A 27,147-nucleotide genomic window follows, 5' to 3' on the forward strand; every position below is an offset into this window, starting at 1 on the left:
AGTTGGACTTCCAGCGGATCAAGCTTTAAAGTACCGTACTGCCATTCACGTGGCGTTGGGGATCAAGCCTACGACCGATGTCAAAATCCTTGTCTTAAATGAAATTCCCCCATTAAAAACCATGGGATTTAGGCACAATCAAAGCTGACATAAGTGGGATTTCCGCTGATTTATTTTTTTGGTGCACTGATAGTGAGTCCTCTTTATAAGAAGGATGGGTTATTTATGAGATATTTATGCTATTAAAATACTTTGTGTCCCATCTGCGCACCACTGGATCTCTCTGGCAGAGATTTGCTATTATGATACTCGGAGCGCAGACCTCCAACAAGGCTGGACTATCTTAATTTGGATTCACTCGCTTTTGCGTATTATTGAAGTTTTCAATGTTGACAACATAATGACACCTTTATTTAAAATAAGTGTATTTCATACTTTTTTTTCTTGTACTTGTGAAAAGAAGAATTTTTTTTTACATTAATTGCATCAACGACTGATTGTTCAAGTGAATGAATTTTACCATATACTTCAAGAAAATTGAAATCCCCAAAAATACAAAAAATGACAATACTATAAAACCCTATGTATAAAACGCACCTGTGTATATTACGTCAACGCTCCAAAAAAATCACCACTAAGAAGTAGTTTATTGTCAGTACTTGTGTTGTGTATAATACAGTCAATACAATACAATACAATACAACACAGTCATTTGCTTTCGGATTTTACAGTAAATCACTAAAACACATCATTAAAATAACAAAAAGAACTTCACCTTTGGCCCATGTCCCAACCCTCTACAAATATCTTGCACAAAAAGCAAACTTGAAAAAAAAATCACTTCGAGTAATGACTGCGTAAGTTTATCTGTCCAAGGAATATTTCTATTAATGACAGCAGTGATTACGATCTTATTCATGTTTATAGTATACAAGCTGCAAAGCTTGTTGGACCGAGACCTATTACTCACGCATTATTACACCTTTTTAATGACTACTTTAGAGCTTGCCCTCCTCCACATATCATATCAAGTGTACGTGCACGCTCCTTTCAGGCACGTCGCCAAGCGGCCAAATTTAATGTGTCGCCTTTATCTCGGATTCTGTGCGGCGTTTGTCTGCTTGAGTTGGCGTGCGTGCGTGCGTGCGGGTGATCTATAGATTATTTAAAGTCACTGAACCTTGCCTTAACACTCGCCATAATGTGTGTACCAGAGGCAAGTCTGGGCTTGTCCAACATGCTCTGTGTGTAAACTGTACTCAATTTTCTTTCTTGGAAAGCCTCCCTGTTTGTGTCAGCTCCCCATTTCCTCTTAACTTTGCCCGAGCCGGCGTCTCGGTGGACTCCCAGCTGCCGTTTTGGGTGAATAAAGTGTCTGCAGTAGTAGACTCGCTCATGGTTGGAAACAGATGCATTTGCATGTAAACTATACGGTGAGGTTCATATCTGGAGATAAACGATGCCGTGCTGGGCCGCATGTGCGTATGCATTCATGAGTTGAGCGTTCATGCATACACATCGCACCTCAAACGGCGGCATGGTCATTGAGGGCCAGAGTACCTCTCGTAAATGTTTACGACTCGATGGCCTGGCAGGGAAAAAAAGTTAAAAAAGAAAAGGCACACATGGACATGAGTTCGGCAGGAGGTGGAGAGGAAGAGAGGTTGTGTGCGGTGGAAAGCAACCAAAATATTTAAGCGAGATGTGTGTGGTTAGCGTCATTCACAAGGAAAGGATCTTGGCTTGATTGGAAACAGCAGTGAGTGAATGTGGTGCAACATCCTGTAGGTATACGTGAGTACATGCATGGTGTCAAAAATGTTGATTGGGTGTAACTAAGTAAGGCTCGGAATCAACCATAAGTAATCATATCTATAGATTTCTGCCAGACGGGTGCTTAAATACTCTTTTCAGGGTGGGAGATGGAGTCATCAAACTTTGCTGACAAAAACAAAAATATTTTGCCACCTATATGTCTGATACACACAGTTTAAATTTTGGTAGCAATCAGGTCTTACAAAAGCGTGGAACTGCCAATGTGAAGTAAACAGTTTTGACTGACCTGTGTTGTTCGAAGGTACTGCAAAGTTGTTTGAATATATTGGTAAATTCGTTCAAACTTACTGATAAACGTGTTTGAACGTATTGTTAAAGTCGTTCCAATGTCTTGATAAAGTTGTTAAAATCGTACTGCAAAGTCGTTTGAACTTATTGGTAAAATGTAGGCCAAATGCTAAAAACATAGCATTTTTTACTCTATGTATGAAACTACCAGCTCTGATAGACTAGCAATACACCGATTGCAACATGAAGTGACACAGATTCCCCAGCTATTTAGTCGGTGTCTTATGCCACCGTCAAGTGTGCACGTTTATGAGAGTGTCGGGTGTGTGTGTGTGTGTGTGGGTGTGTGTGTGTGTGTGTGTGTGTGGTGGGATTATCTTGTCTGCCTTGGGAATGTGTAACAGTGTGTGACAGTGAGTCATTCACCATGGGAGCCACTTCCTCGAGAGCAGAACGTGTGCATGCCTGGACATGTCCCATAGTTCAACCACCCACCCGCCTCCTTGGATGGTGAGCAGACCCCAGCATCATTCCATGCATGACAGGTCGCTGGCTTGCCCACTTTTTTGGGTGTTGTCATAATTTAACAAACGTTGATTCTTGAAATAGTTGTGTCTTTATAGAAAACAAATTATGGTATGAGGAAAAAGTCATTGATGTTGTTTTCTATAAAACCAAGTATTTTTTATTATTTATATCATTATTATTATTTATTTTTACATTTATTATTTTTCCTCAGTAAATATTAGTTTTTTTTCTTTGACAGAATAATGTAATTTTATTACATTAAATTGATGAGAGCTTCAATGTGTACATAATAATAATAATAATAATAATAATAATAATAATAATAATGGATTTCTGTTACTGTTTGTAAACACAACATTCAAAACTGACGTTCGAGCAGGTCGAGGACAGGAGCCAACCAGGAACAAGTGTGAAACCAGTCCACCAATCAGGAGCGGGCATTTGCACAGCGATATTTGCATATGCCACTGTTAGTCGCTTGCCTCCGCAGCTCGGCTGGAGGGAAAACGTTGAGTTTCTGCCCAGAAACGTCCCGGACACACCAAAACAAATCTATTGGTGTGAAAAAAAGTGATATTGAACATATGTATGGCATAAAAAATACCACAATACTAACTAAAAATGAAAACTAAAAGTTGGTAAGTAACTGAATGTAGATAATATACGACTTCATTTGTCTCATATGTAGAAATTAAGTCAGGTGAAATAAAATTTAAAATGTCACCTGATATATCGCTGGCGTCGGGCCAATACCACGTAAATCACAATTTGGCAAATTTCATATTTTTTCAAAAGTCTGTACTTTTGGTCACTCCACACGTGTGGGTGTCATTTTTTATTTTTTACAAATTATTGACCAGTCTAAAGTGTTGAAAATGGCTTGTTTTCTTTGATGATGCAATTTTAATGGTTGAAACAACATGTTGTTTTGGGGTTCTCCTGAAAAGTGACTATGTATTTTGGAGGTACAAGGTTTCGGCCTGATGCCAGCGATATGTTCTGTTGTGGCTTTAACACTTGTAAAGTACTATAGTTTTGACTTCACTTGGAATATTTAAAATAAAAAAAACGATCATACGTACATTTGCTAATTATTTTAAGCGCAGCGCAAGAGCAGTATTCGGCCTTCATAACAGCTGATCTGCTTCTTGCAAGCTAAACGAAAATGAGGCCTGCAGGAGGAGGTCACAGAGTAAACCGAAGCTCTCCAAGCATTTTAGCGAATACTTCTCTACCAGCCTCACTTTTGTCTTTTTTTCCACATTCTTCTTTCATTTACCTCCACTCTGGCCACACACGCAGTTACAGTACAATAATAAATGTGTTGAGATAATGTGGCTTGGAAAGCATATTCAGTGTTCACTTGATTAAACAGTGGAATTTTGCATGGTGCCCAGAAATGAGGTTAGCAAATGGCGTCGTCGCTCGCCAGCTTGGAAGTGCACTAAAGGAAATCGGGGGAGAACATAGTGTCTGCCGCTCACTGGCTTCTCAAAGTGCTTGATGAATGTTAGCGTACGTCACTTGGGATAATGCGAGTTAGCTGTGTGCCGACTCCAAATATGGAGCGAGTGTGACTGTTCGGGTTGTAACGGCTTTGCTGAACTGAGAGCCCCTTACGGTGGGCCCCCCTCTCGCAAGGTACACACCTCGCTCAACTAGCAAGAACTCACAATGAACTCTCAGTTTTACCTCCACCTTCATGTCGCAAGGGGTGCACATGCTCGACAAATGCATTTTTAAAACTCGGTGATGCACATTCTTGATCCAACGTCCCTCGTAAATAAGATCCAAAGCCTTAAGCTCACACTAGAGAACATTGTGGCATCCTGTCTGGATTTCATGCACCATGTACAAGGATTTCCAATGGATGTAAAAGGTCTGCATACCACTGTTTTAATTCTCCCAAAACTCCCATTTAAAATGAGTTAATTTAGAATCTTCAATTTACCTATAAGAAGCATGTTTTTGGAATGTGGTAGGACGTACCCATAGAGAACATTCTATCACCACACAGAGATGTTCCAAAAGAGAGATTTGCACCCGTATCTCCTGATTATGGGGCAGATGTGCAACCACAAAACCTCTAATAGTTTGTTTAGTTTTGTATACTATACAAGTTTGATTTCTGTAACTTTATCCCACAGGACCTCCTGATGTCGAGCAGGCCTGCGAACCAAGCGTGCGCACCTGGAGCCCCAACGCGGGGATCGAGCAGGGCATCGTTGGCCTGTCCGAGTGCCCCCTCCAGGGCTGCATGCTCCAACTGGAATTCCCCCATCCGCTGGTACCGGACTCACTGACCGTCTGGGTCACGTTCTTCAGCCCTGAAGAAACAGCACTGCCGGCTATCCACAACATCTTGCTGCTCACCGTCAGTGGCAATAACATCTCGCTAGGGCCCAGCAATGTCTTCTGTGACACCGCACTCACCCTGAAGCTGGACGTTGAGGAGGAAGTCTACGGGGTGCAGTTTTTCACCATGGAGCAACACTTGGAGATCGACGCCACCCTCTTGGCATCCAAACCGGACTGCTCTCTGTGCAAAGACTGCAAACCACTGCGCTACCGTCTGCTGCGCGAGCCGGCCTTCACCCACGCGCCACATGGTCTCATTTTCAATGAACCGCCACGCCGATATACAGACAGGTGAGTGACCTGGTAGGTAAATTGCTTTTTCAGTCAACAGTCCATGTTTGTGACGCTCCCTTGGGAAATCTGTGGAATAAAACCTCCGGACAAGACCATGGTTTAACGGTTTGGTACCTGTAATATTCCTGAAAAGACACAAGCGCCTATTTATTATTGTTAATACATTCCCCGTGTAGGCTATTTGTAAGGAGTATTCCAAGTCGGGAAATGGATCGTGTTTTCACTTGCTTTAAAGTGGAAGCAGAATTAGTGATTTTTATATGTGACAGTGAGTCAATGTGTGTTTGTTTGTGTGAGCAAGGTATGCCCGCAAACATGGCATTGCAATAGCAGATTTCCTTTTCAGCACCCTGAAGAAAATGAGTAAGCCACCGCTTCTCTTGGAGTTTTAGACCTGCGGTTGGACATGTATTTCCAAAGTCGCAGGTCAATCGTTGCCCACATTTGTTTTTTCCCTGTTCCGTGAAGCAAGGGCAAACAGATGGCTTGTTGAAAGTATTATGTGCACACTGTGGTGAGAGTTTAGTGCTTTGCTCTTGCGGAATGTGCTGACTCGTCAAAAGATTTGTGCTATACGTGGCACCGATGTGTGTTGTGCCATCTCCCTATCAGCGCGGTTCACATGAGAAGGAAAATCACCTGATAAGAATCGAAAGGGTGAGTATACGTGTTATGCAAGATGGAGCCATGATACTCATGCCCTCACAACAACTTCCTTATTTTGGACAGCACAAGGTCTTCCAAAGGCAGCACCAAGTACGATGCATTTTATTTGCAGGGAGGGTTTTGGCACACCTCAGTGATTATTGACGTACTGTCGGTAGTTTAAAAGCTGTGGTGTATTTCATGAGCTGTGGTTGCATTCCCGTGGTCGAGGTCGATGGCACTGGTGGACTGTTTACCTTCCTGAGTGCATATGGAATGTTGTCGCTGGTCAGAGGGGTTTTGTAGCATGATTGCAACAAAGAAAACACACGCTTACTTGTTTATTTAGAACAGAACACCTATAGAGAGGTCTAAAAATAGAATCCCTGATATAGGGTGCCATCAGGAAACAGTTTCAGAGAAGATAATTTTTAGCTGCTTCTTGTGTATCACAAAAGCTTCTTCCTTCTTGGGGGGTGTGCTGTGATAGATCTCTACTGTCAGACCACTGGCCTTTACCTGAGCTGGGTCAAACTGCCGGTTTGTTTGGAATGGCCTAAGGCTGGAAGGTCAAAGTAAAAGGATAAATTATGGTGCAAAATCAGGACGTGTGAAATGAAGAGGAGATGCATAAGGTTGAAGGTTGGACTATTTGGGGTTAAATCATCGCAGAGGGCCAATAGGTGATGGAAGAGAACATTAGGGGGTTGCGAAAGCATGAGGGGGTGTGTGGGGTGCGTATTTGGTCTGACCCCCATTCAGTTGAGGCACCCCAGTCGATGGGCTAATCCTCTCAGTGATGTGGGTTTCAGAGCTGTTACTGGGTCAAAGGCTATCTCAGAGCTGATGTGAGCGGACCTCCCAGAGAAGTAACTCCCAACACCCCCTCTGTAATTGGGAAAGACCCAGGGATTGGCAGCTCTTTCCCATAATATCTCATGACAATCCCCATGGCTCCTTTGTTGAGAGGTCTACTAAACATAGATCAATCAAGGTACACAATCTTTAAAAGTAGATGCAATTAAATCAACTCTTCCAAATAATCAGTTTTAGTAAACCAGCCCAATTCATGCCTGGGCTAGATTTAACTCTTTGACACTGGCCATTATAATTTATTAAACAGCTTGCTGTGCTGTGTGTCAAGTAACAATGCGGGACAGTGAGCGTGGATTGAAGTATACTTGCAAATGTGCCGGCTGCCGACTTAAGGCCCTGTCCACACGAAAACAAGTTTCAGTGTACTGTATCCGCAAAAGTTTTTGATAATTTTTGCATTTCATCCATATGGAGATGGTGTTTTGGGTGTGCCTGAAAACAATAATTTTTTAAACTGGGTCTCAAGGTGAATAAATCTCAAAACACTCCCCTCGCACTTCCGTGTGTGCAACACATCTTTCCTGAAATGGTGTCGCAGTTCTCGCGTGACCATGAGCGAACATGATAGGGCTTTCTCAGAAGAATATACAAATTCACCATTTTTGTGAGTTTGTTCAGTCAGTTCCTTATTCTTTTTTGGATGACTTCCTGTGGCAACCTATAATGTTTCAGCTGTTTTATGCAGATCCACAAATTTCTTGAAATAATTTAGTGCTTATGAGACTTGATTTTATATACGAATCTGGCTTCATTTCTGTGTGGACATGGTTAGTTAATTCCAGGGGCAGAGAGACTGAGAGTGAAGTTAACCATCCGAGACTCATTGCTGATCTGTTCTTGACTTCGCTGATGATGTCGGCCTCCGACCACTCTCACTGATACCCTCGTTGACGCACTTGTGGTTATGGAAGAAGAAACCTCTCCTCTTGGCCTAACTGTCAGATGGGCGAAGACAAAACTGCCGTCTCTCTCAGACTTTCTTCTAACTCTGGCTGCAGTGCTGCACTCCAACACCCAAGAGGTTGAGTCTGTTGACTCTTTTACATACCTGGGTGCAATGATCACCACTTCCTGTTCGACTGAGCCGGAGATCTCTAGACATCTCCAGATGGCTCGCAGGCAGGTTAGCAAGAGTGTGGAAGAGTGCTTGAATCACTCCAATGAAGATTCGTCTACTCAACTCTCTGCTCCCCTCTGTCCTGCTCAACGGTTGCGAGTTTGTGGACACTTTCAGCCGCCACATGTTTTCTAAAGGGACTGCTTCCGGAACATCCTCAGCATCCGATGGCACAACTTCACCACTAACAAGGCAGTTCCACAAATCCAGAGGCAGTCTCAATAACAGATAGGTGCCGTGCACTCCAACTCGTTGGACATGGAGCGTGTCTCCATAATGACGTTCCATCCATGCAAGCGTTCCAAACAGCCTCCCAAAACCCTCCTCCCGTCTGGCAATGTCCCCAGGGGCATCCCAGGCTCTCCTGGGTATCCCAGGTCACGGCTTTGTCCACTCTCATCCACCACTTTTTATCTGGAGTTGGTTGCTATGGCCGAGATACGGCCAGGCATTCAAGAGAGTAGACTAGAGTTGAGACTCATTGCCCACACCCCTTTGTGTTGAAAGTAATTGTCTCTCTCCCACAAATCAAATGATCTGATTGCAGGAAGATGTACCTGTTTTTTGAATGGCATTGTCCCGCTTCATCTCGTTTTGTCGAAGGCACAAGCGAATAAACGTTGTCTCAACCATTATACCTCTGGTATTCACGTTTCCGCCGAAAGTCAATTGAAATTGACTTGTTTGTACAGTTTATAATTTGACCAGAATGTGGGGTAAACAACTAGGAAGGAACTAGTTAGTGTTGGTTTAGCCAGTACCAGTAAACCCTGACCAGCACTTCATTGGTATTATTTGATAGCTTGAGGTTTGAGAAAGGGAAAGTGTGTGCCTTTCTTAGAACTACTCTAGATTAGTAATACTTCATGTCTGAAAACAATCAGCGGCAACCGTAGATGCATTGCTCAAATGTGACTAATGTTAAAATGAATACATGTTGTGTCTAACATTTGATGCGTGACATTCCTTAGTGGTTAGACATCTAGACATCAAAGACAACATGTTTGTGTCTGAACATTCATTTAAATGACAGTTAGGGGCTATATAAATTAAATGCAGCCCATTCACCACTGACAAGCATTGAAACCATAGATCAATATCAGCTCCTGTATTGACTAAACAACCCTTACCTTGTAGATGCTAAAGTTTGTCTGTTTTAGTTATCCGAGATCTGTTAGCAAAAACCAACAAGGAGATATAAGAACACCTTCATATGGACATACATGATATACAATAACACTATTGTAATCATAAGTAGTTTGACACTTAAGAATTTTGTAAGGTATATTTTATCCATTGTACTACACTTATAGAGGGACTCAAGATAAAATTCCTCATTCCTTTCCGACAAGCTTCTTGAGATTAATGTTGGGATCCACAAAAGGATGAAATCTTATCAGTGATAAAGACTTGTATGGCTGACTTCTTTGCCGGCATGTAAATGGATCACAAGTCTCTTGTTTTACCTTTCATCTTTACCGTCCCCAAACATTACAGTCAGCAGCAATGAAAGAGTTCACTCTTCTTCGTCTTCTCTCTTTGACAAAAAGCAGAGCTTTTAAAAAATATTTTAGGAACTCTGTAAATACAAAAGCATTACACCATAATTGTATTGATTACACAATAATTGTATTGACTATTGTTTGGTGCTGAAATCCTAGAGATTCAAGCTGATTGATTGACTGGTTTGACCTGTACCCATGATTATGGATTTTCAGCCATCAAAATGACATATCTTGGGCTTGTATTGTCTTATTATCTCTTATGGTTTTATTTCTACTGCATTCCTTTGGCACTAAATCACTTTGATTAGCATGGACCTACAGTATATAAATAAACCTGCCATGCATGCATCAACATCAACCAGAATGAAGTCTTTTAAATTTTAAAATAGGAAGATTTTTTTTTATGGGATTCTGAATCAACTTTGTACTTATATTAATATCTTTACTGACTATCAGAAACCAAGATAAAGTCCAATCTCTAACCATCATAGCATGATGCAACAAAGTCAACCGCGATCCATTCCGTGTTTTTGGTTGCACTTGGTCTTGTTCTAATTGATTAATTAATTAATGTACTTTAGTTCTAATTGGAATAATTCATTCCAGAGTACAGTCACCATCATAAAAAATATATTAATTTTATGATAGAAAATGCTAAAGCGTGACAGACAAGGATTTGGAAATTTGGTCTCTGAAAGTTAACGCCAGACTCTGTCATAGTCTACGTTTTCTACTCACTCCTTCTTGTAGAACAGCACAAATTGATGGGCTCAGAGGATCAAATGGAACCAAAACTAGAAGTCAAAACTGTGGAAATCATTTACTATCCATACTCATTAGTGTCACAGGGGCCTCTCGACTGGTTGACAGACAAACTCAGCACACATACTGTTTTGACAAGCAACCATTTACATTCACACCTAAGGATAATTTAAAATCTTCAATTATCCTAACATGCAAAACAGGGAGGCCGGAGCTGAGATTTGAACCCCGTACCGCAGAACTGTTAGGCAGATATGCAAACCCTTGGGATGCTGTGCTGCTAGTCTGGTATACAGTGCGGAGGTAAAAACATTATTTGATGCAGTGGCAAGACGGTTGATGTTTGGTTTTAACAGAAGTCAGTCTTACAAATTGTTGTTAATTAGTTTGTACCACATCCCAAATGGTGAAACTTCTTCTTCTTTCAGTCATTCGAGTCCAACAGTAGGGAATTCAGCACCGACTTCAACTTTACACAACCGCATCGACTTCAGACCATTGTTTCTGTGTTTGTCTTCCATCAAACTTGCCATTGTCCACTTGTGGCCAGGACAGGATGTGCTGTGGTCATTTTTTGTGAAACTCCATTGAGTCATCAAACTGATCATCGTTTTGTGTGCGTGTAAGTGAAGCTTTGTTAGCCACAGTGGCTATCATTGTGATGGAGGTGCTGGCCGCCCGGGCAACTGCGGTCGAAGCAGGATGTGAGTCACGACTTAGTAGGCATCAGACTTGTTTTATTGTTGGAAATTGAATGGCTTTTAAGTGTTGCTGAAGTTGAGCAACGTGAATACAAAAATTAAACAACAGACACAAAGATGCTAAGATAATTAATTTAGCAGGCTTCTTCATAGCCTACTTGCTCATGTTTGAGTGGAGCCGCCATATCTCAATACTGGAAGCTTTTCCATTGAAGAGGGTTTTTAAGTTCAAACATATTGTTTTAATAACACACAAAAGCCAGCATAAAATGTCCAACTTTTTTTGGGGGGGGTTAACTTTGATATACATTTTTCATATTATAAAATATAGACAGTCAGGCAGACAGCTTTTGTCTGTCTGGAATGTGTTGAACAAATACAACAGAAATAGAAATCATGTGTACAAGAGCAGCCAAGGACCATAGCTGGAGATGTCATAAATAAAATAACATCACATAAATACATTTAACCCAAAGTCTCCTACCACAGTAATCAAAATCAGTCTTTGACGTCCATATCCACTGCACTGTCTATCCTGCTACACATTAAACCCACTGCAACATTGCTGTATTTGTTGTTGTTGTAATTCCCTAGGATATTCCTACAAAACTTGATGGTCCACATGAAACAATTTACTTTATCTATCAGTCCTATTTGGCCCTAATTTACCAACGGTGCCCCCCAAACTTGTACCTCCCTTACCCTTGCTATGATTAAACAAAACATACTGTATACATGCGTCTCCTGTTACACATTAAACATCAAGATATGGGCTTCATTATGCTTAACGAGTAGGAAACTGTGAGCATTTTTATTGTGAACATATTTTTACAGCCTGGGCTTTTTTTTTTTTAAAGACACTACACAGATTGTTTTACAAGTATTTCTAGCATATACAAACCAAGGTAAGTAAGTATTAGGGTGTTATATTGAAGGAAAATAGTTTACTAGTAGAATTAAGACGACAGTATCATCTTTTTCTAATAGACATATACCAATGGTTCTTGACATTGACCTTATTAATTTTTATTTTTTATTTTTTTTATTCCAAAAAGAGCTCAGTATTGTTCATTCGGTAATGTCATCATCATTGCTCTTTTCTTTTTGTTTTGTTTTTTGTTTGACCTTATTTTTATATTCCCCATCTCCATGTAGCTTCAGGAAGTGTTTCTTTTAGTTTTGCTAGATAGCTAGTTGTGCAAATCATGCAGTTAGGACATAGACTCCCATCACTCAACTCAACGCAATTCAACTACATTTATAAAGCACTTTAAAACAACCACCACTGTTTTCTTAAGATGGAACCCAGTGGCAACAGATATAATGAAAACAGCAGAGGCCCTAGAATTGACCCCTGTGGAACACCATACATTGCATTATGCACATTTATACGTGTTCGTCCGACCACTTTTTTTTGTTTTTGATTTGTTTTGCTCGACATAGTATGAAGGGATTACAATAATAAAGAAATCACATGACGACTACTGAGCACACCAAATTCCCTGCAGCACACATAGGCCAAGCGATGTAGCAGCCATGCGAGTCGTGTCATCACGAATCATTCGAGTCGGGCGTGTCTTGACCTCCACCGAACCCCTAACACAGACTCACCGAACCCCTGGTGTTTGATGGAACCCAGGTCAAGAACCACTGGTATACTGTGTAAAACAGTACGAGGGCATTTATCAACAGTTTATGTAATAGTAATGTACATACATACAACACAAAACAAAATAGTTGGCAAATGGAACTAAAATGACAGGATTTATTTCTTCATAGTTATTTACTGTGGGAAACAATATAATGACACGATGTATGAAGCAACATTTAAATAGTTGTCACTGCATACTGTGTGAAACAATAAAAGTACGTCTGAAACATGAAAGCCAAAAGCAAAACTTAAATGAGAAACCATGACCATAAATAACAAATAAATGATAAACCTAACTATAAGCAAATAAGAAAATTGTAAACGACAAATTTGCAAGGAAGAGTGCTACATATTATTTATAAAGGATAGTACAGTCTATACATATGAGAAAATGTTTTCCCATTGTATAATCAGGACAATTCATGTCATGACAGCACCCTTGCTTGCACTTTTACAGTTTTTCTTCTTCTTCTTCTTATAGTATTCAGTTTATACATTCATTATTTTTCCTTTTTCCTTTTTCAAACTTATTTTTTCCGGTCTGTTTCTAGTTTTCAGTTTTCTCATTTAAGTATTGTTTTTTTCCTTTCAGACCTTTTATTTTCAGCCTTCCTTATCATGCCGACTCAAGAAACCGTCATGGCGACATACATCCGTAAAGTGAGTAGTCCTCAATAATTCCAACATTCCGCTTGTGTGTTCCTCATGATGGTTCTTTGACTCGCTATGATGCACAAGCAAAGGGAGCGTCTGTGGGCATTGTGTGTTTTGGCTTATGGAGGCATCGCTGCTCAAAAGATGCCGCAACACACAGCGTCCCGACACGCGCAGTTTTCCACCAGGCTGGTCCAAGTGTCTTCGCAGCGTATAATCTTTTAGTAATTGCGGTTCTCTCTGACGTTGCTTGGAGGCTTCCCGTTTTCCTGAAATGCACAGCCGGTTTTGTGACATTAGGCTCTCTCTCTGTTTGTGCCTCTCTAGGGATGTGGAGCCACATGTTGCGTACACCTATCGGGTCCAAACCATCTCCAGCCGGAGTGAAAGCGAGCCTTCACCGCCACTGGTGCATGAACTCGGGGCAACCTACTGTGGAGATGGATGGATCCAGAGGTGAGCCAAACCTATTCATAACAGGCATTTTCCCCAATAGTTCTTGATGAAGTGTGCTTGAACTGGGGGCTTTAGTAGTATAGTGTTCACTTTCCACTTGGCTACAGCACTTCTCAATCTTGCTGCCCTCAGTCGCCAGTCTGTACTGATAAAATGTGTCTCCTAAAAATGAGATATAAACATACTGTGTTGATTTTTAAAATGTGTAAGATCATCCTACACATAATGAAGAAATGATTGACAAGTGTGTGCTAACTGCTCTCATACGACCTGATTTAAGTTCCCAAACAGTGCAAGCTAAATTGTGTGATCACTCACTCCAACAAAGGGATGGGCAACTGGCACCGCATGTGGCCCCTTCAATTTTTTTTAATTTTTTTATTTTTCTTTCAATATTTTAGAACATTTTGGGGTTTTATTTGTATTTCTTGGGAGACAACTTGTTTTTTTCTCACATTTTATAGGTTTGTCAGTGTATTTTGCAGAATTTTTGGGGAGTTCATGCAAAAACAAAACAATTTTTTTTTTTCCTGAAGCATTTCAATGAGTGTCACGTTTTCACAGCTTTTAACTATTCACAAGCTGGCCCAGTCCCAATCCCTCACAAATACAGTTTTAAGTTGCAATGTCACCATTTGGCACTAGATTGCAGACACCACTTTGTTGTGAAACTATACAGAACATGAGTTCTTGCACTTAATATTAGTTTGCTGTTCATTTTAATGCACGAGAGTGCTTGCATTTGGGGTGGGGGTGCGGGGGTTGGGGATTGGAGCAGGAGCAATCACAGTATGTTGTTATTATTATTTGGTTGTTAAAACCCTTTGCTACTGAAAGCTGGATTTTTTTAATACATGCATTAAGCATGAAATATATTAAGATACTGTCGTGTATATTGATTCAATACAAATTTATATAAAAAAAATATGCACTTGTTTTCTCAATGTTTTGCACTTTCATTTAAACAATTTTCACCGTGGAAAATTCTGTATAGGGAGCAGTGCAAGTACAAAATTAAGGGATTCATTAGAAGTGTTGGTGAAAGAAGTAAACAAACATGATGAGTTACAGAAAATAAATCAATGAAAAAATTAATTGAATTGAGGAAAAGCCATGCTTTGTTTAATTGGACCTGCTCTTATTTTGTGTCAATTGGATGTACATGGATTGTCCCCATCCTGTATAAACCTGCATTTAAAACTTTGGACAGCATACCCAGAAAACTGGTCTGGGAGAGGTCAGGGTCAGTGCACTGAAATGACCCTGACACAGAGAAACGTAAAGTTTAAAGGAGTCTTGTCATAGCTGATGTAGAATGACTCCTTCTTGTGATTGGCTCCCCTTAGATCATTCAGAAGTTAAATCAGCCAGCACAGTGTCACACGTTTGATGAACCACATTGTGGGTGCTATTTTAATTCGTTTGGCAATTATTCCCGTTTGGCAAACGCAATCACAGTTCATTACTCAACTATAACATAAAAAAAAAAAACATTTGTTTTTAGCTATTAGTTACTAGCTGGTTTACCACCAATAGCTACTTAAATATGGACGCTCGTTGTTTTTATTATTGTGGTTCTAGGCTACTGTCTGTTACCTTCATATTTCCAGTATTGGATCCTTGTGTAGGTGTACCTTAATTGTATTGAGTGTACACATGGAGAGACTCCTCTACTGTATGACGTATCATTGTATGTTGTTTGGCAAGTCTGAGTGTGGATGTTTCCTTAACCACCTCCCGATGTGTTAGTTCCAAAGGAGAGGAGTGTGATGACATGAATTCCATGAATGGTGACGGCTGCTCCAGCCAGTGCAAGAAAGAGCCTTTCTTCAACTGTATTGGTAAGTCAATTGCATTCATATTTTGTTGCCTGCAAGTCCATCCATCCAGTCAGAAACCCTAAAAGCCTTGCCCTTCTTTTAAAAAGTCTGGAAATCATTACGTTTTCAAGGGGTGACTCATCTTATTTTACATAGCTAAATGACTGGCATATCCGACATTCTTTTTCACCAATAGATGGATGGGTTTCCTGTGCTGCTCTCCCGCTGCAATCCACCTCCTCACCTCCCCCCGTTTTCTCCCCGCCGCTCCCCTGTTGCGAGCATGCATGTGTTTGCACATGTACACGACATGCGAGCAGGCACATGCATGTGGGAGCTTCTGTGAAGTGGCTGCTTTAATTCCTGTTGGATTGCCTGATGACTGCATTGGCCGTTTTTCCACCAACTGCAGGGCTCAAGTGTGTGTGTGTTTGTGTGTGTGTAGTTATGCACAGAATTTGGATAGCATGATGATGGGACAGTCTGTCTGCTCCCTCTGCCTCCACCTACAGGCAGTTCAGGCAATATTTTAAGTAAAAGAAGTGTATAAAAATGTTAAACACTATTAATTATAAAACATTGAATTAATGGTGCAGACGGAGTCAAAATACAAGTCGCCTACGTACACTCACCTAACTTTGTGCTGTAAATTCCATCCTTCCTTCTTTTATTATTATTATTGACTTGGTAAGCTAACCATATTTTACTGAGTATCCTGGACTGAGATACAACCGGCCAAAATGAGTTTCCTTCGCAGGGTGTCCGGACTATCCCTTAGAGATAGGGTGAGAAGCTCGGTCATCCGGGAGGCACTCAAAGTCGAGCCGCTGCTCCTCCGCGTTGAGAGAAACCAGTTGAGGTGGCTCGGGCATCTGGTTCGGATGCCTCCTGGACTCCTCCCTGGAGAGGTGTTCAGGGCATGCCCCACTGTTGGGTGGCTGCGGGGATGACCCAGGACACGCTGGAAAGACTATGTCTGTCGGCTGGCCTGGGAATGCCTTGGGATCCCGCCGGAGGAGCTTTTTGAAGTAACTGGGGAGAGGGAAGTCTGACCTAAAAACCATAGCTAATTATCTTATGATTTTGTCATTCACTTTTAGATTGTACTGGGTTCATTTCTACAGACGCTAGTGGTTAGGCATTGCAAAAAGAGAAATAAATAGCCACTTGGGGAGTTAATTCTTTAGATCCTCTGCTAAAGTCTTTCAAAACACGTTTCTCCACTACGCTCGTTTTTGCGATACCTTTGTCCTGAGGAGTTGGGCTTGGAATTCTTCTTTCTAATTGGTTTGGTATTCACACGCTAGTTGATGGTTGGAAATTGTTGTTTGACGGAAACCCGACCAACAAAAACATGGTCAGAGGCCAAAGAAACCAATGAATCTTGACACTAAGCTCTTATATGAATTTGAAGTGTTGAAAAAGATGGCCATCTAGTAACGTGCAAGATTTTGATGTTACATGCATCCACCAATCTTGTGAAGCTGAAAGATCTCCTTATTACTGGTATTTGGCTTTTACTATAATGTCATATTTCTTCCACTTTTTCCATTTTGTTTTATTCGATCCAAATTCAAGCACTCAACCCCTCCCTTTTACCCCTGTAAGTTCTCATAAGCCACCCCATGAGCTTCTTCAGTTAAGCCGTTACCTCCTGTTCCCATAGAGTGTGGTACATCTGTATGCCCCCTTGGTAGCCCCTCAGTTCACCATCCAGCAGAGCACAGAACTGACTTTCGTTTTTTTGGACTGCACTGGGGAGGGCTGGAATTTGGAGAAGGAGGCCCTGGCCAACTTGGCACATAATGACGTCTTCCCCCCCTCACACTACCACCACTCTCCTAAATGGAACCCCACCAGCTGACAGCGCTTAAGCTGTGAGTAGTGAGGCCCTTCTCCTCCAGCCCCTAAAGCTTCCATTTCCAGGCTTTGAACCTGGTGTGGGATGTCTGGAAAAATGAGTGGTCGTATCTTTCTTTACCTCATGACTTTGTCTGATGCCCCCCAACCAACCTTAACACTCCCTTCTATCTCTGGAATTGGTTCACATCCTTCATCTTATCACAGTTTGCTTTAATTTGTTTCTTTTGTTTCTGTCCTTCTGAACCTCTCGGGTATGCTTCTTTTTCTTCCCGTCAGTATTTGGTCGGCTGTCTTACCACAAAGCGATGTGGATCAAAGGGATATTCCCTAAGGGTAGAAGACCTGGAGAATGTGAAGAAAGAGTTTTGTAGGGTTTGACCATCCTCTGTTATGTTTGCATCAATTTGCAGAGGAACCGAGCATGTGCTACTACTACGATGGGGATGGCGTTTGCGAGGACTTTGAGAGAGAGACCGGTGTTCGAGACTGCGGCCTCTACACACCCAGCGGCTTCCTGGACCAGTGGGCATCCACTGTGGAGGTTTCCCATGAGAAGAAGCCCTACTGCTCGGGAGAGGTTGCGGCTGGTTATCCCGCTGTTACGAAGGTAATGACCTTTTTGAGATTTCTATCCCATCCATCATTTCATTTTCTACCAGAGCCTATCACAGAGATAAGAGATATGCGTTACGGCCTGGACTAGTTGGTGGTGACAAGACACATAGAGACAAACAGACGTGGGCAATTTTTGGGAGTATGGGTTGAGAATAGAGTACCCAGAGAAAGCCCACGCAAACATGAGAACATACAAAAGGCCCAACGTGAGATTTAAACCCAGAATCTTTGACTGTGAAGCACACACTGACCCAACCATGCTGACTACCTTTTATTCTATTCTGATAACGCAAATCTTGCTCTGTTGTTCGTTCAAACATCTTTTGTAGCTTCCTCGTGCATCTCATTTTAATCCATAGATGACATCATTTTTTGCCAAACAACTTCTTTTGCTGGTTTGCCAGTTAAGTCATTTTAAAGATTGGGGCGTTTAATTAGATTCCCCCCTCATGGCGGATGCATAAATTTACCTCTCTCATTAAAGTAATGCTTCCAGAAGACGGGACACGAAGCCATTGATTCCACCCGAGCGTGGTGGAAGCATTGATCTGTTGCCGTTGCGTCGCGATGGCACAAATCATTAGGGCGATGCATATATCAAGTAGACACAAAGCTTCACATATGTGGAAGGGCGCAACCCCTCCAATTCCCCCTGGGCGTTGACATGTGGTACATAAAACCATCTCCTTCAAGTCCTTGTTTATTATTTCTGTTCATTGTCCAGTCCCGTTACAGCATTCAAGGCGTCCAAACCAACTAAAAGATTCACAATCTTTCCACACTTTCTTTAATGTGAGAGTAACTCTACTGTGCATCATTAATCTTCATACCAAGAACCATTTGAGTTTTTCAAAGTCATGCGGACATTGACAATGCTTGTTCTTGCTACTGATGATCACTGTAAAATGTTAGTGCATTCCTTGATGGTTGTAGTTAGTTTCTACTTGGTTCACAAACTCTAAACTCCGATTACTTTTATTTTTAATGCTATTTTAATCATACTAGTCTTCGGCAACAATCAACAGATCATGAAGTTGGTATTACTTACAAAAACTGTAGTTGACAAAACTTCTTCCTTGTACACAGAGGACTCATTTTGTATCTTAATTGTATCTGCATAACCTGATATTCTGAGGAGGTAGACTGCTGTTGAAGAGTTATCTTTGCAGGTTCATCAGTTCTTCAAAAAACAAACAAAAAAACCCCCAGCAATCCCGTGTCAAGAAATTTTGATTTATTCAGATGGATTTGTCTGACAACAAAAGAGTTCAACGTAAAATCTACTCATATCCATACTAACCACAACCCTATAACTATAACCCTTACAAAAGCCTATAGTTTTAGCCATACCGTTAACACTGTCCCTTAGGGCTGCTCAATTATGCAAAAAATTATTAATCATGTTTAATTTGGTAATAATTGAAATCACGATAAGGACAATCATTAGTTTTTGGGGCGTAAAACAAGAAAATTTTTAAACGTTAAAAACATTAAGACATATACATTTCGTTGAAACACTACAATTGTGCAAGTTTCTTATGGACCAAACAAGGCTTTAATTAAATTAGTTATTAATTATTTTATTTTTTTATATATACATTTAAACAACTCAAAATTAGTATTAATAATCTTATATTTTTGTTTACGATTATGCCAATTTTGTAATTGTGGAGTGTAATAATTGAAATTGTAATTGAATTTCGATTAATTGCACAGCCCTACTGTCCCTGACCGCAACTGATCCTTGCCCTAACACTGAAACTAATAAATTTTCCCTCCTTCCACTTGGTGTGGCTGGTTAGTAAATGTGGGCCAACGTTTGGTGCGTTGAGTGACCGTGCATAAATGAGATTAAGGTTGACCCTTTCCCGGATGGCTAAGCTGCTATTGTGAAAAGGTTCTTTGGGTTCAGAACTTTTGCTTTGGTTACACCTCACTCTCAATCTATGTCACTACCTCTGCTAATCCCTGTGCAATAAACGTACTATAAGGAAATTAGTCTTTGCCTCCATATTACAAAAGCGATTCCGATGCCAGGCAGACACAGTATTTGAGTCTGGGTTTCCTCCTTCTGTTCTCTGCAAGTCTTACCAAGGGCTTTATCACTTGCATCCATCTTCATGTATCATTGCTCTCCTTGTAGTGCTTGTTTTCTTTCCAGAAAGAGAGGCGAGGCCATAACTAACATGCACCTCAACATCTTAAGTGCTCCTTGGCATGGATTCTATACATCTTTTTTTCCCCCCAGGATGGATGTACGCCATCTTGTCACGCACTTGAAAAAGTGGCTGTGCAAATGAGCTTTTTTAAATGTTATTTTTTTAAACCACATCACGTCACCTGTCCTGTTAATAGCTCACTTCATCCCATGTGGATTAATTTCAAAGCACTTTGATAAAGTCTGCCGAAAGATGTCCTGATAGAGGACGGCACATTTTTGCGGCGTCGCAAACGATTGCTTTTTATATTCTGAATGAGCTTGTTGAGGATAGGACATCATTTCCCCCCGATCTCATAAACAAGTCCTGTGTTGGCTTTGTGTATCAGTTGCGTTTGATGTCCCACGACAGTGTTGATTCCGTGTGTGCCTCGGCAAAGCGAGTAGTTGCGATAGGAATCTTTACGGATGCAAGAAAGGCAACAACAGCACAATAAGGCACTTGAGGAGAAAGAAAGATCGTGTCTATGCACGAAATCTCAAGTTCAGCGTGTGTGTAAAAAAAAAAGTGTGTGCAGAGAGTCTTTTACACATAATTTTATAAGCATTTTTAAAGCAGCTAAGCAATCACATCCATTGATTATGTCTTGACACTCTGAACTTGTGTTATTATTTATTTGTTGTTTTTGCTGCTTAACATTAAATATGATCATTCAGCAGCACATATTCAACAGTGACGATGGGTGCAAGTGGTTTTGGTGAGATAAAAGTTAATGATGACACAATATTTTAATTTACACAATATAAATAATGTGCACTTTTGTATTTGGTTTGAAATACTGTAATCCATTACACTATATCGTAATAAAGCAAGTGTTATACAGTAAGATTACATATTTATAAAATTTTATTACGTTAGATTTTATTTCATTAAGTGTTTGGTTTTCTTCCATGGTATTTTTATTTTTGCGCAAACGATGAAGTTGTCCATTGCAACAATTTTCTATTTGTTGAAGAGATTGGTCAGTGATAGATGTGACATAATATGCTGTTTGTCTTTTTTTTTCAAGGATTTTTGGAAAATATTTGCCCTATTCAAATGGTTTCTATCAACTTTTTTCACACAATTAGGGATTACATTATTTGTTGAATGGACTGAGGGTAACACCATAGCAGAGATAAAAAATGGCAAAATGAATGTTCATATTCATGAATGAAATTTGGAAAAACAGTAACGATGTTTTCAGTTCCACTAGAAATGGTGAGGGGTAAATTGAACTGAAAAATGGTATTAGTGGCCATAAAACGGTTAGTTTGACTGACAGTCCTCGTGTTTTCTGGAGATGATGCTGCTGAATAAAAAAGTTGCAGTGAAAATGGCTCGTTTACCATTGTTATCATGAAATACCTTGAAATGAGTTTGAGTAGCGTAAAACTCATGGACACCGGCAAATTAATGACCCTGTTCAGTGATTAGTTCAGCTCTCCCATTGCATCTCAGGTGGTTTGTGTTATTTGTAAAGATCAAGCAGTCGTACAAGCACACCCTTGACTCGACTGGGGAATTAAATACACTACAGTTGACAACACGGTGCACAGCGCATTGTTCTCTCATCACCGAGACTTTGAATATGGTGCTTGTTTGGGGGGGGGATTGAGAAGTAACCACTGACTTGTGTATTCGTGTGTACATGAGTACTCGTTTGCATGTATGTAGGGGCTTTGCGCACATTCCAATTTCAGACGAGGCAGCAAGGCAGGTGATTTCTCCTGAGATATTTGCTGCCCAGGCAATCTCTGACGCAACCCCTCGGGCATCCCTTGAGAACGACACCCTTAATTATACATAAGTAACAGAAGGGGATAACATTTGAGTTCTCTCACGCTGCCAGAAAGTGTTTCTATATGAAGTTCATCCGCGTTGAGGTGTAAAACACATGAATGAGGCTGGGAAGGAATAATATGGAATCATAATGGAATGAGATGTGTAATTGTTATTGCCATGGAAAGTGCGTAATGAATCAGTGTTTTAGTCAAGACCACACCAACCGAGACCAAGACATTATTGAGACTAAGGAGTATCGAAACTGAGACAAAATCTATACTTTTGGAGGTCGAGACCAAGACAAGACTGTATATTTTCAAAAAAATTTTTTTTTTAAATGAATGTACAATGAAACAAATCTTAAAGTTACGCAAATTTGTTCTTTCACTTTTTCTATTAGGCAATCATATTTATTAAATATGAATTGTCCTGACAAGCCATGATGAATGTCATTTTACAAAGAAAGAGGAGGAAATATGTCTCAACACATTTACTGGTATAATGATTTAATCAAATAATGCCTTGGGGCTCGACTAATACCTGACATGTTCATTGTTTGGTATTCTGTTTTCTTATTTTTTGACAATGCTATGCAAGCTAACTTGGATGTAATATTAAGTAGCCATTAACTCTGAACATTAGCAAAAACATAACAAAACTGATTGAACGAAGAAAAAAAAGAAAAATTTTGCTCATTGTCTTAGAATGGGGTGTTCTAATTTTAACTTTCCCAGTGCAGTTATTTAACAGTTATCTAACCTGTCTTTTGTTGGACGTTGTGCCAGCGGTTTTTGCAAACAACGGAATTCTGTGTTAGTAGTACTGGTCTGGACTTGAACGGTCTTGAGCAAAAATCCTGAGTCCTTCCCTTCCAAGACCGAGACAAGTAAAACAGTAAAAATGTCTTCCATTCCGAGACAAGACCAAGACCAAGGGGTCTTGAGACTGGTCTCATCCACGTGCCTGCCAATTAAACTAAATAAATAACATTTACTAATTTTGTAGGACAAAACCCTACAAATCAAAATTGACCAAAACTTTGAGGTTGAGTCCAAGTCAACACCAAGACCAGGTTAAGCCTTGTGTGACAGAAATTGTAAAAAAAAATTTTTTTTTACACAATTTGAGGACATTTTATGAACATGATACACAAACTAGTTTAAAAAAATGAAAAGGAATGTTGAAGATCTCTCCTTAAGGTTTGAAAATAGATGGATAGTTGGTAAATTGTTGGTATGTGTCACCCGAATTGTCCTTGTGCATGCATGTGGAGTTGCTTTGTTTATATAAAACAGTGGCTTGCGAGACCATCACCAGGTTTCACTCAACCTTGAAGCTTTTGTATAATCCCAATGCATAGCCAAGCAAACAAATGCTGAGAGAGAAAATAGGTGGCCCACTTTTGTTTTACAGTGCCCAAAAAAGCAATCGGAAGCACCGTGTAAAGGCTACTGTAGAGCAGATACTCACATTACAGATGAAAAAAAAAAAACAACAGTAGCCGGGCTGCCGCTTTCAGCAGGAGAGGAAAGCCAGCTCCTTTGGCACGGACTCCCTCGCCAACATTCCCTCAAACCGCACAGACCTCGTCAGGCAGCGTGCCAGTGACATAAGCGTGTGGTAACATTAAAAAGAAACCTCTGGGATGGCGTTCCTTTTTCCCTTTTGCTTTTCCCGTTTCAATTATTATTGTGGCCCTGCCATGCAAAAACCTCAGTGCGGTCGGCGTGCTTTTTTTCGTGGCACTGTTGACCCCGCGTAACATTTTCAAGCTGTTAATATGCAAGGTTTTGGCCTTGTTCTGCTCAGCAAAGGGGACCACTGACTGAGGGACATTTATCCTCTCAGCAGACCCATCTGTTTTCAACTTTCCACCATTGCACGCTCACCGACTCCTATATGTTAGATTGCGGTCAACGCTCGCTACCACCCAGTCTCCGCTGATGAGACGGGCTTAGGTAAACTGCATAATTGCCCTCCCTTGTTAGCGCTTAACGGCCTCACTCTCAGCAGGCCACCGACGTCACTGCCATTAGCCCTGCACCAATGAAACGGTGAGCCTCAGTGGCTATGGGTGGGACTGGGTGAAAGGACATTACCTCACACGCCAGGCGCTCACCAACATTCCGGTAAACCATGGGACGGTGCTTGGAAAGTGGTTCATTTCGCTCTCTGTTGCTTGTTCTCTTTCCTTCCACAAATGCCTCGCATATGCTCACGTCTGCACAGGCTCCAAATTTATTGTATGTATATTTGCCAAGAAATAGACCTAAAAACATACCTGTGGCAGATATGTTTCACTGTCAATGAGTCAACGGTTTCCAACCTCTGAAATGTCCTGCACCCCTATCTAAATTTGAGCTCCATCCTTCCATACCACTTGTGGGGATTTGAAGCCCATTGCAGCTCATGCAGGGCAAAGAAGGTGGACTACACCTTTTTGGGCTGGCCACTGATCAACCGCAAGGCAATTTGGAATTCAGCATTCACTCGGAAACGAGCGTACACCCGATGCACTACCAACGACTGTATTGGAAAACCATTTTTTACCAGCCATGTGTACCACTACACAGTAACCGTCATCCAAGTTTTCACCCACAGAAATGTAAATTTGCAATCCTTGGTTGAGTCTCCCTGCCATGTATAATTGCTTGTGGTACACACCTTATCTCATTGACATTGTCATTGGGAGGATACACAATGTCATGAATAGTATTCATAGTTTGTTGATATTTTGACGGTACTTGACAGCTCTTTGTGTGTGTGTGCGGTACATTCATTGATTCTCAGAAGAGATCCATAACTCCACCAGCAGAAATACAAGTAATGCATCAAAATCCATTTGTGTAAAATGCAGTATCATGCACATAATTTTTTAATTTAAGAACATTTTAGCCTATTTAGATAATTTTTCATAGTATAATTAGTTATAGAATACATACGGGCGAACATATTGTACCTAGCACATACATAAGACTCAGTTCATGTTGATTCTACAAGTGATTTGTTAAGCCGTTGGCACAAACAGCAAGCATTCTAGTTAATATATCACAGCAAGTACCCTAATTATTGACTTTCTTAGGAGTGGCATAGAATAATATGGAGAGGGCTTGCCAACATGAAAACAATCACTTTATCTGGACTATGTGTTGCTTCTTTTCATTGCCAAGTACAGTAAAGATGACCTAAGTGAAGAAATGACCTCATGCTTGTGTTTATTGACTGCATTTATTGAGTTGAATCCACAGTCTGAAAGCATCATAATGAGAGTGAAAGCTCGGCAAGGTTTGTTGATTTTTCTGTCTGGATGTTTGTCCTGCCTGGAGATTCAGTACATCACTCTGTGGGAGTTATTGTTGCCATTGCTCAGTCTTTACCAACGTTACGTCTTTACCCCTTTCATCTTTACTTCTAACTGTAACTGTACATTTTCCCGTGCCCGCAAATTTTCAAAGCAATGAGTCCGACGGGTTCCCTCTCGCTGTTTATCTGCTCGGCTCCCTCTCTTCTCCATTGCCCCTTGGCTCCACATTAACGCTGCTGTTTGCTAAAGTGATGTTTAACAAACACTAGTGGGTGCCTACAGATATGGTTGGCCAGGCTATTGCCTGACCAACCAGCTGGTACAAATTAAGACCACATGTTTTCCCTGTGAGGTTTTGTTCCGAGCGGACACCTAGAACTGTGTACTTGATTTGATATTGGTACATTGTGAGATCCTTGAATTTGTTACAGGACGTTATTGTTATTTTTCAAGTGATGTGACCTCAGTTGTGTTCACGTTGTGATGACTGGAGTAAAGTTTTTGGAAGATTTATGGTTGTTGATCTCAGAACAGTTGTTGGCTTTCTCTAAAGGGAAAAACAAGTTCCACGCAGCAATGAGTCACAATGGTTTGTTTAGACACTTCAAATCTGGTGGCACAAATCAGACAGTCGAAAGTGGCTTTGTGTCGGCAGAAGTGAGGCACTTGTAGTAAAATGAGCAATAACATGTTTGCTGACAGTTGGCTGACTGTTTCATTCATTCATTCATTCATCACTGCATTGGTAGCGCGGTGACTTCTACAGAGCTGGCATAAGATCGATTCACATTCAATGCCCCATTCACCATCGCACCGCGACTGACTGGCGACATGTCCAGGGTGTAGTCCTGGGGCTACACCCGTAAAGTGTTGGAGTTTAGGGTTCAAGACTGGATCTCTTAGTATGTGTGGGTCAATTTCTTTCAATAATTACATAGTAAGGAAATCATGAGTGTATAGAAACAGGATGAATAAATATTGCGGTTCCAGAATTCTGTCAAATGAAGTCATTTTGGCATAATACTGAAAACTATTAAGCCACGAGCAAATACTTTTAGTGTGAAAGTCATGGGTTTACAATTAGTCTAACACATGGCTATGATATCTATGCTTGGGGAAAGCAAGCAAGTGCTCCATCTACTTTGTATGTTCCTTATGTCAACAACGCTTACAATTCCCTAAAAGTATTCACGTTTACATTCCTGTAATGCTGCAGACACTTCTCTTCTTCATCATTGCTTTGGTGTTCCATCTCCACTTTTCAGAAGCACTGACGTTCCTTGGTTGTCATCGCTATGGACTAACTGCTGGTGAAATACCTCACTGTGCATCCCAGTTGAAATCATCCATATTTGCGGTCTCCTCTTGTATCTGGGCACCTTGAGACTATAAATATTCTGTGTACCATCGTTTGTCATCAGTTCCTGCTGTGATATCATGGCTGCTTTTAATCAAGCAATCAATTGAAAGGTCTGCTAGCAGGCGGTGTTGCTTAATACCCAGACTGAAGGAGGGCAAATGTCTGTGTCGTCACAGTCTTTGCAAAATGTTTTGTTCCAGTTTTGCATTGTTAGATTAGAGTGTGATGATTTTGGTGTTGTACCACTCATATGCAAAACTACTGTGTAATGTTGCCTGTCAGTCACTTTTTGTGTGAACAGCCGCCTTGGCCCCGAATACCATATCCTATAAAGATACAGTTACTAATGCATTTGACAGTTACTTTTGCCTCCAGGGGTGGGCTGACTGGTCAGTTTTGATACAGTTTGACTGTGATAGAGCTAAAGGCATCTGGTTTTCATTCAACCCATGTATTTTCCCCCATTTTCTCAATTTTATTCTGTTGAGTGAAAGACTCATGGCAAAGACATTGCAGAAAGAACCTGCCTCAAATTTGTCAATAATAGCTACATTACTAAGCAGATGTTTGTCCAGTCTTGCAGACTTTGGC

General features: G+C 40.8%; 1 protein-coding gene across 2 annotated transcripts in view; it reads left to right on the top strand.

Moving 5' to 3' along the window:
* pappaa (pregnancy-associated plasma protein A, pappalysin 1a) overlaps positions 1–27,147 on the top strand; it is a 92,851-nt gene that overhangs the window by 22,372 nt on the left and 43,332 nt on the right. For both annotated transcript variants that reach the window (XM_086097306.1, XM_086097307.1), the window contains exons 7-10: positions 4,740–5,241; positions 13,483–13,611; positions 15,361–15,452; positions 17,705–17,901. In XM_086097306.1, coding sequence (XP_085953432.1) covers positions 4,740–5,241; positions 13,483–13,611; positions 15,361–15,452; positions 17,705–17,901 — 920 coding nt within the window. The remainder of the gene's footprint in view (positions 1–4,739; positions 5,242–13,482; positions 13,612–15,360; positions 15,453–17,704; positions 17,902–27,147) is intronic.

The sequence above is a fragment of the Leptonotus elevatus genome, chromosome 15 (genome assembly GCF_054856555.1).
Source record: "Leptonotus elevatus isolate MCC_2025b chromosome 15, RoL_Lele_1.0, whole genome shotgun sequence".
NCBI lineage: Eukaryota > Metazoa > Chordata > Actinopteri > Syngnathiformes > Syngnathidae > Leptonotus > Leptonotus elevatus.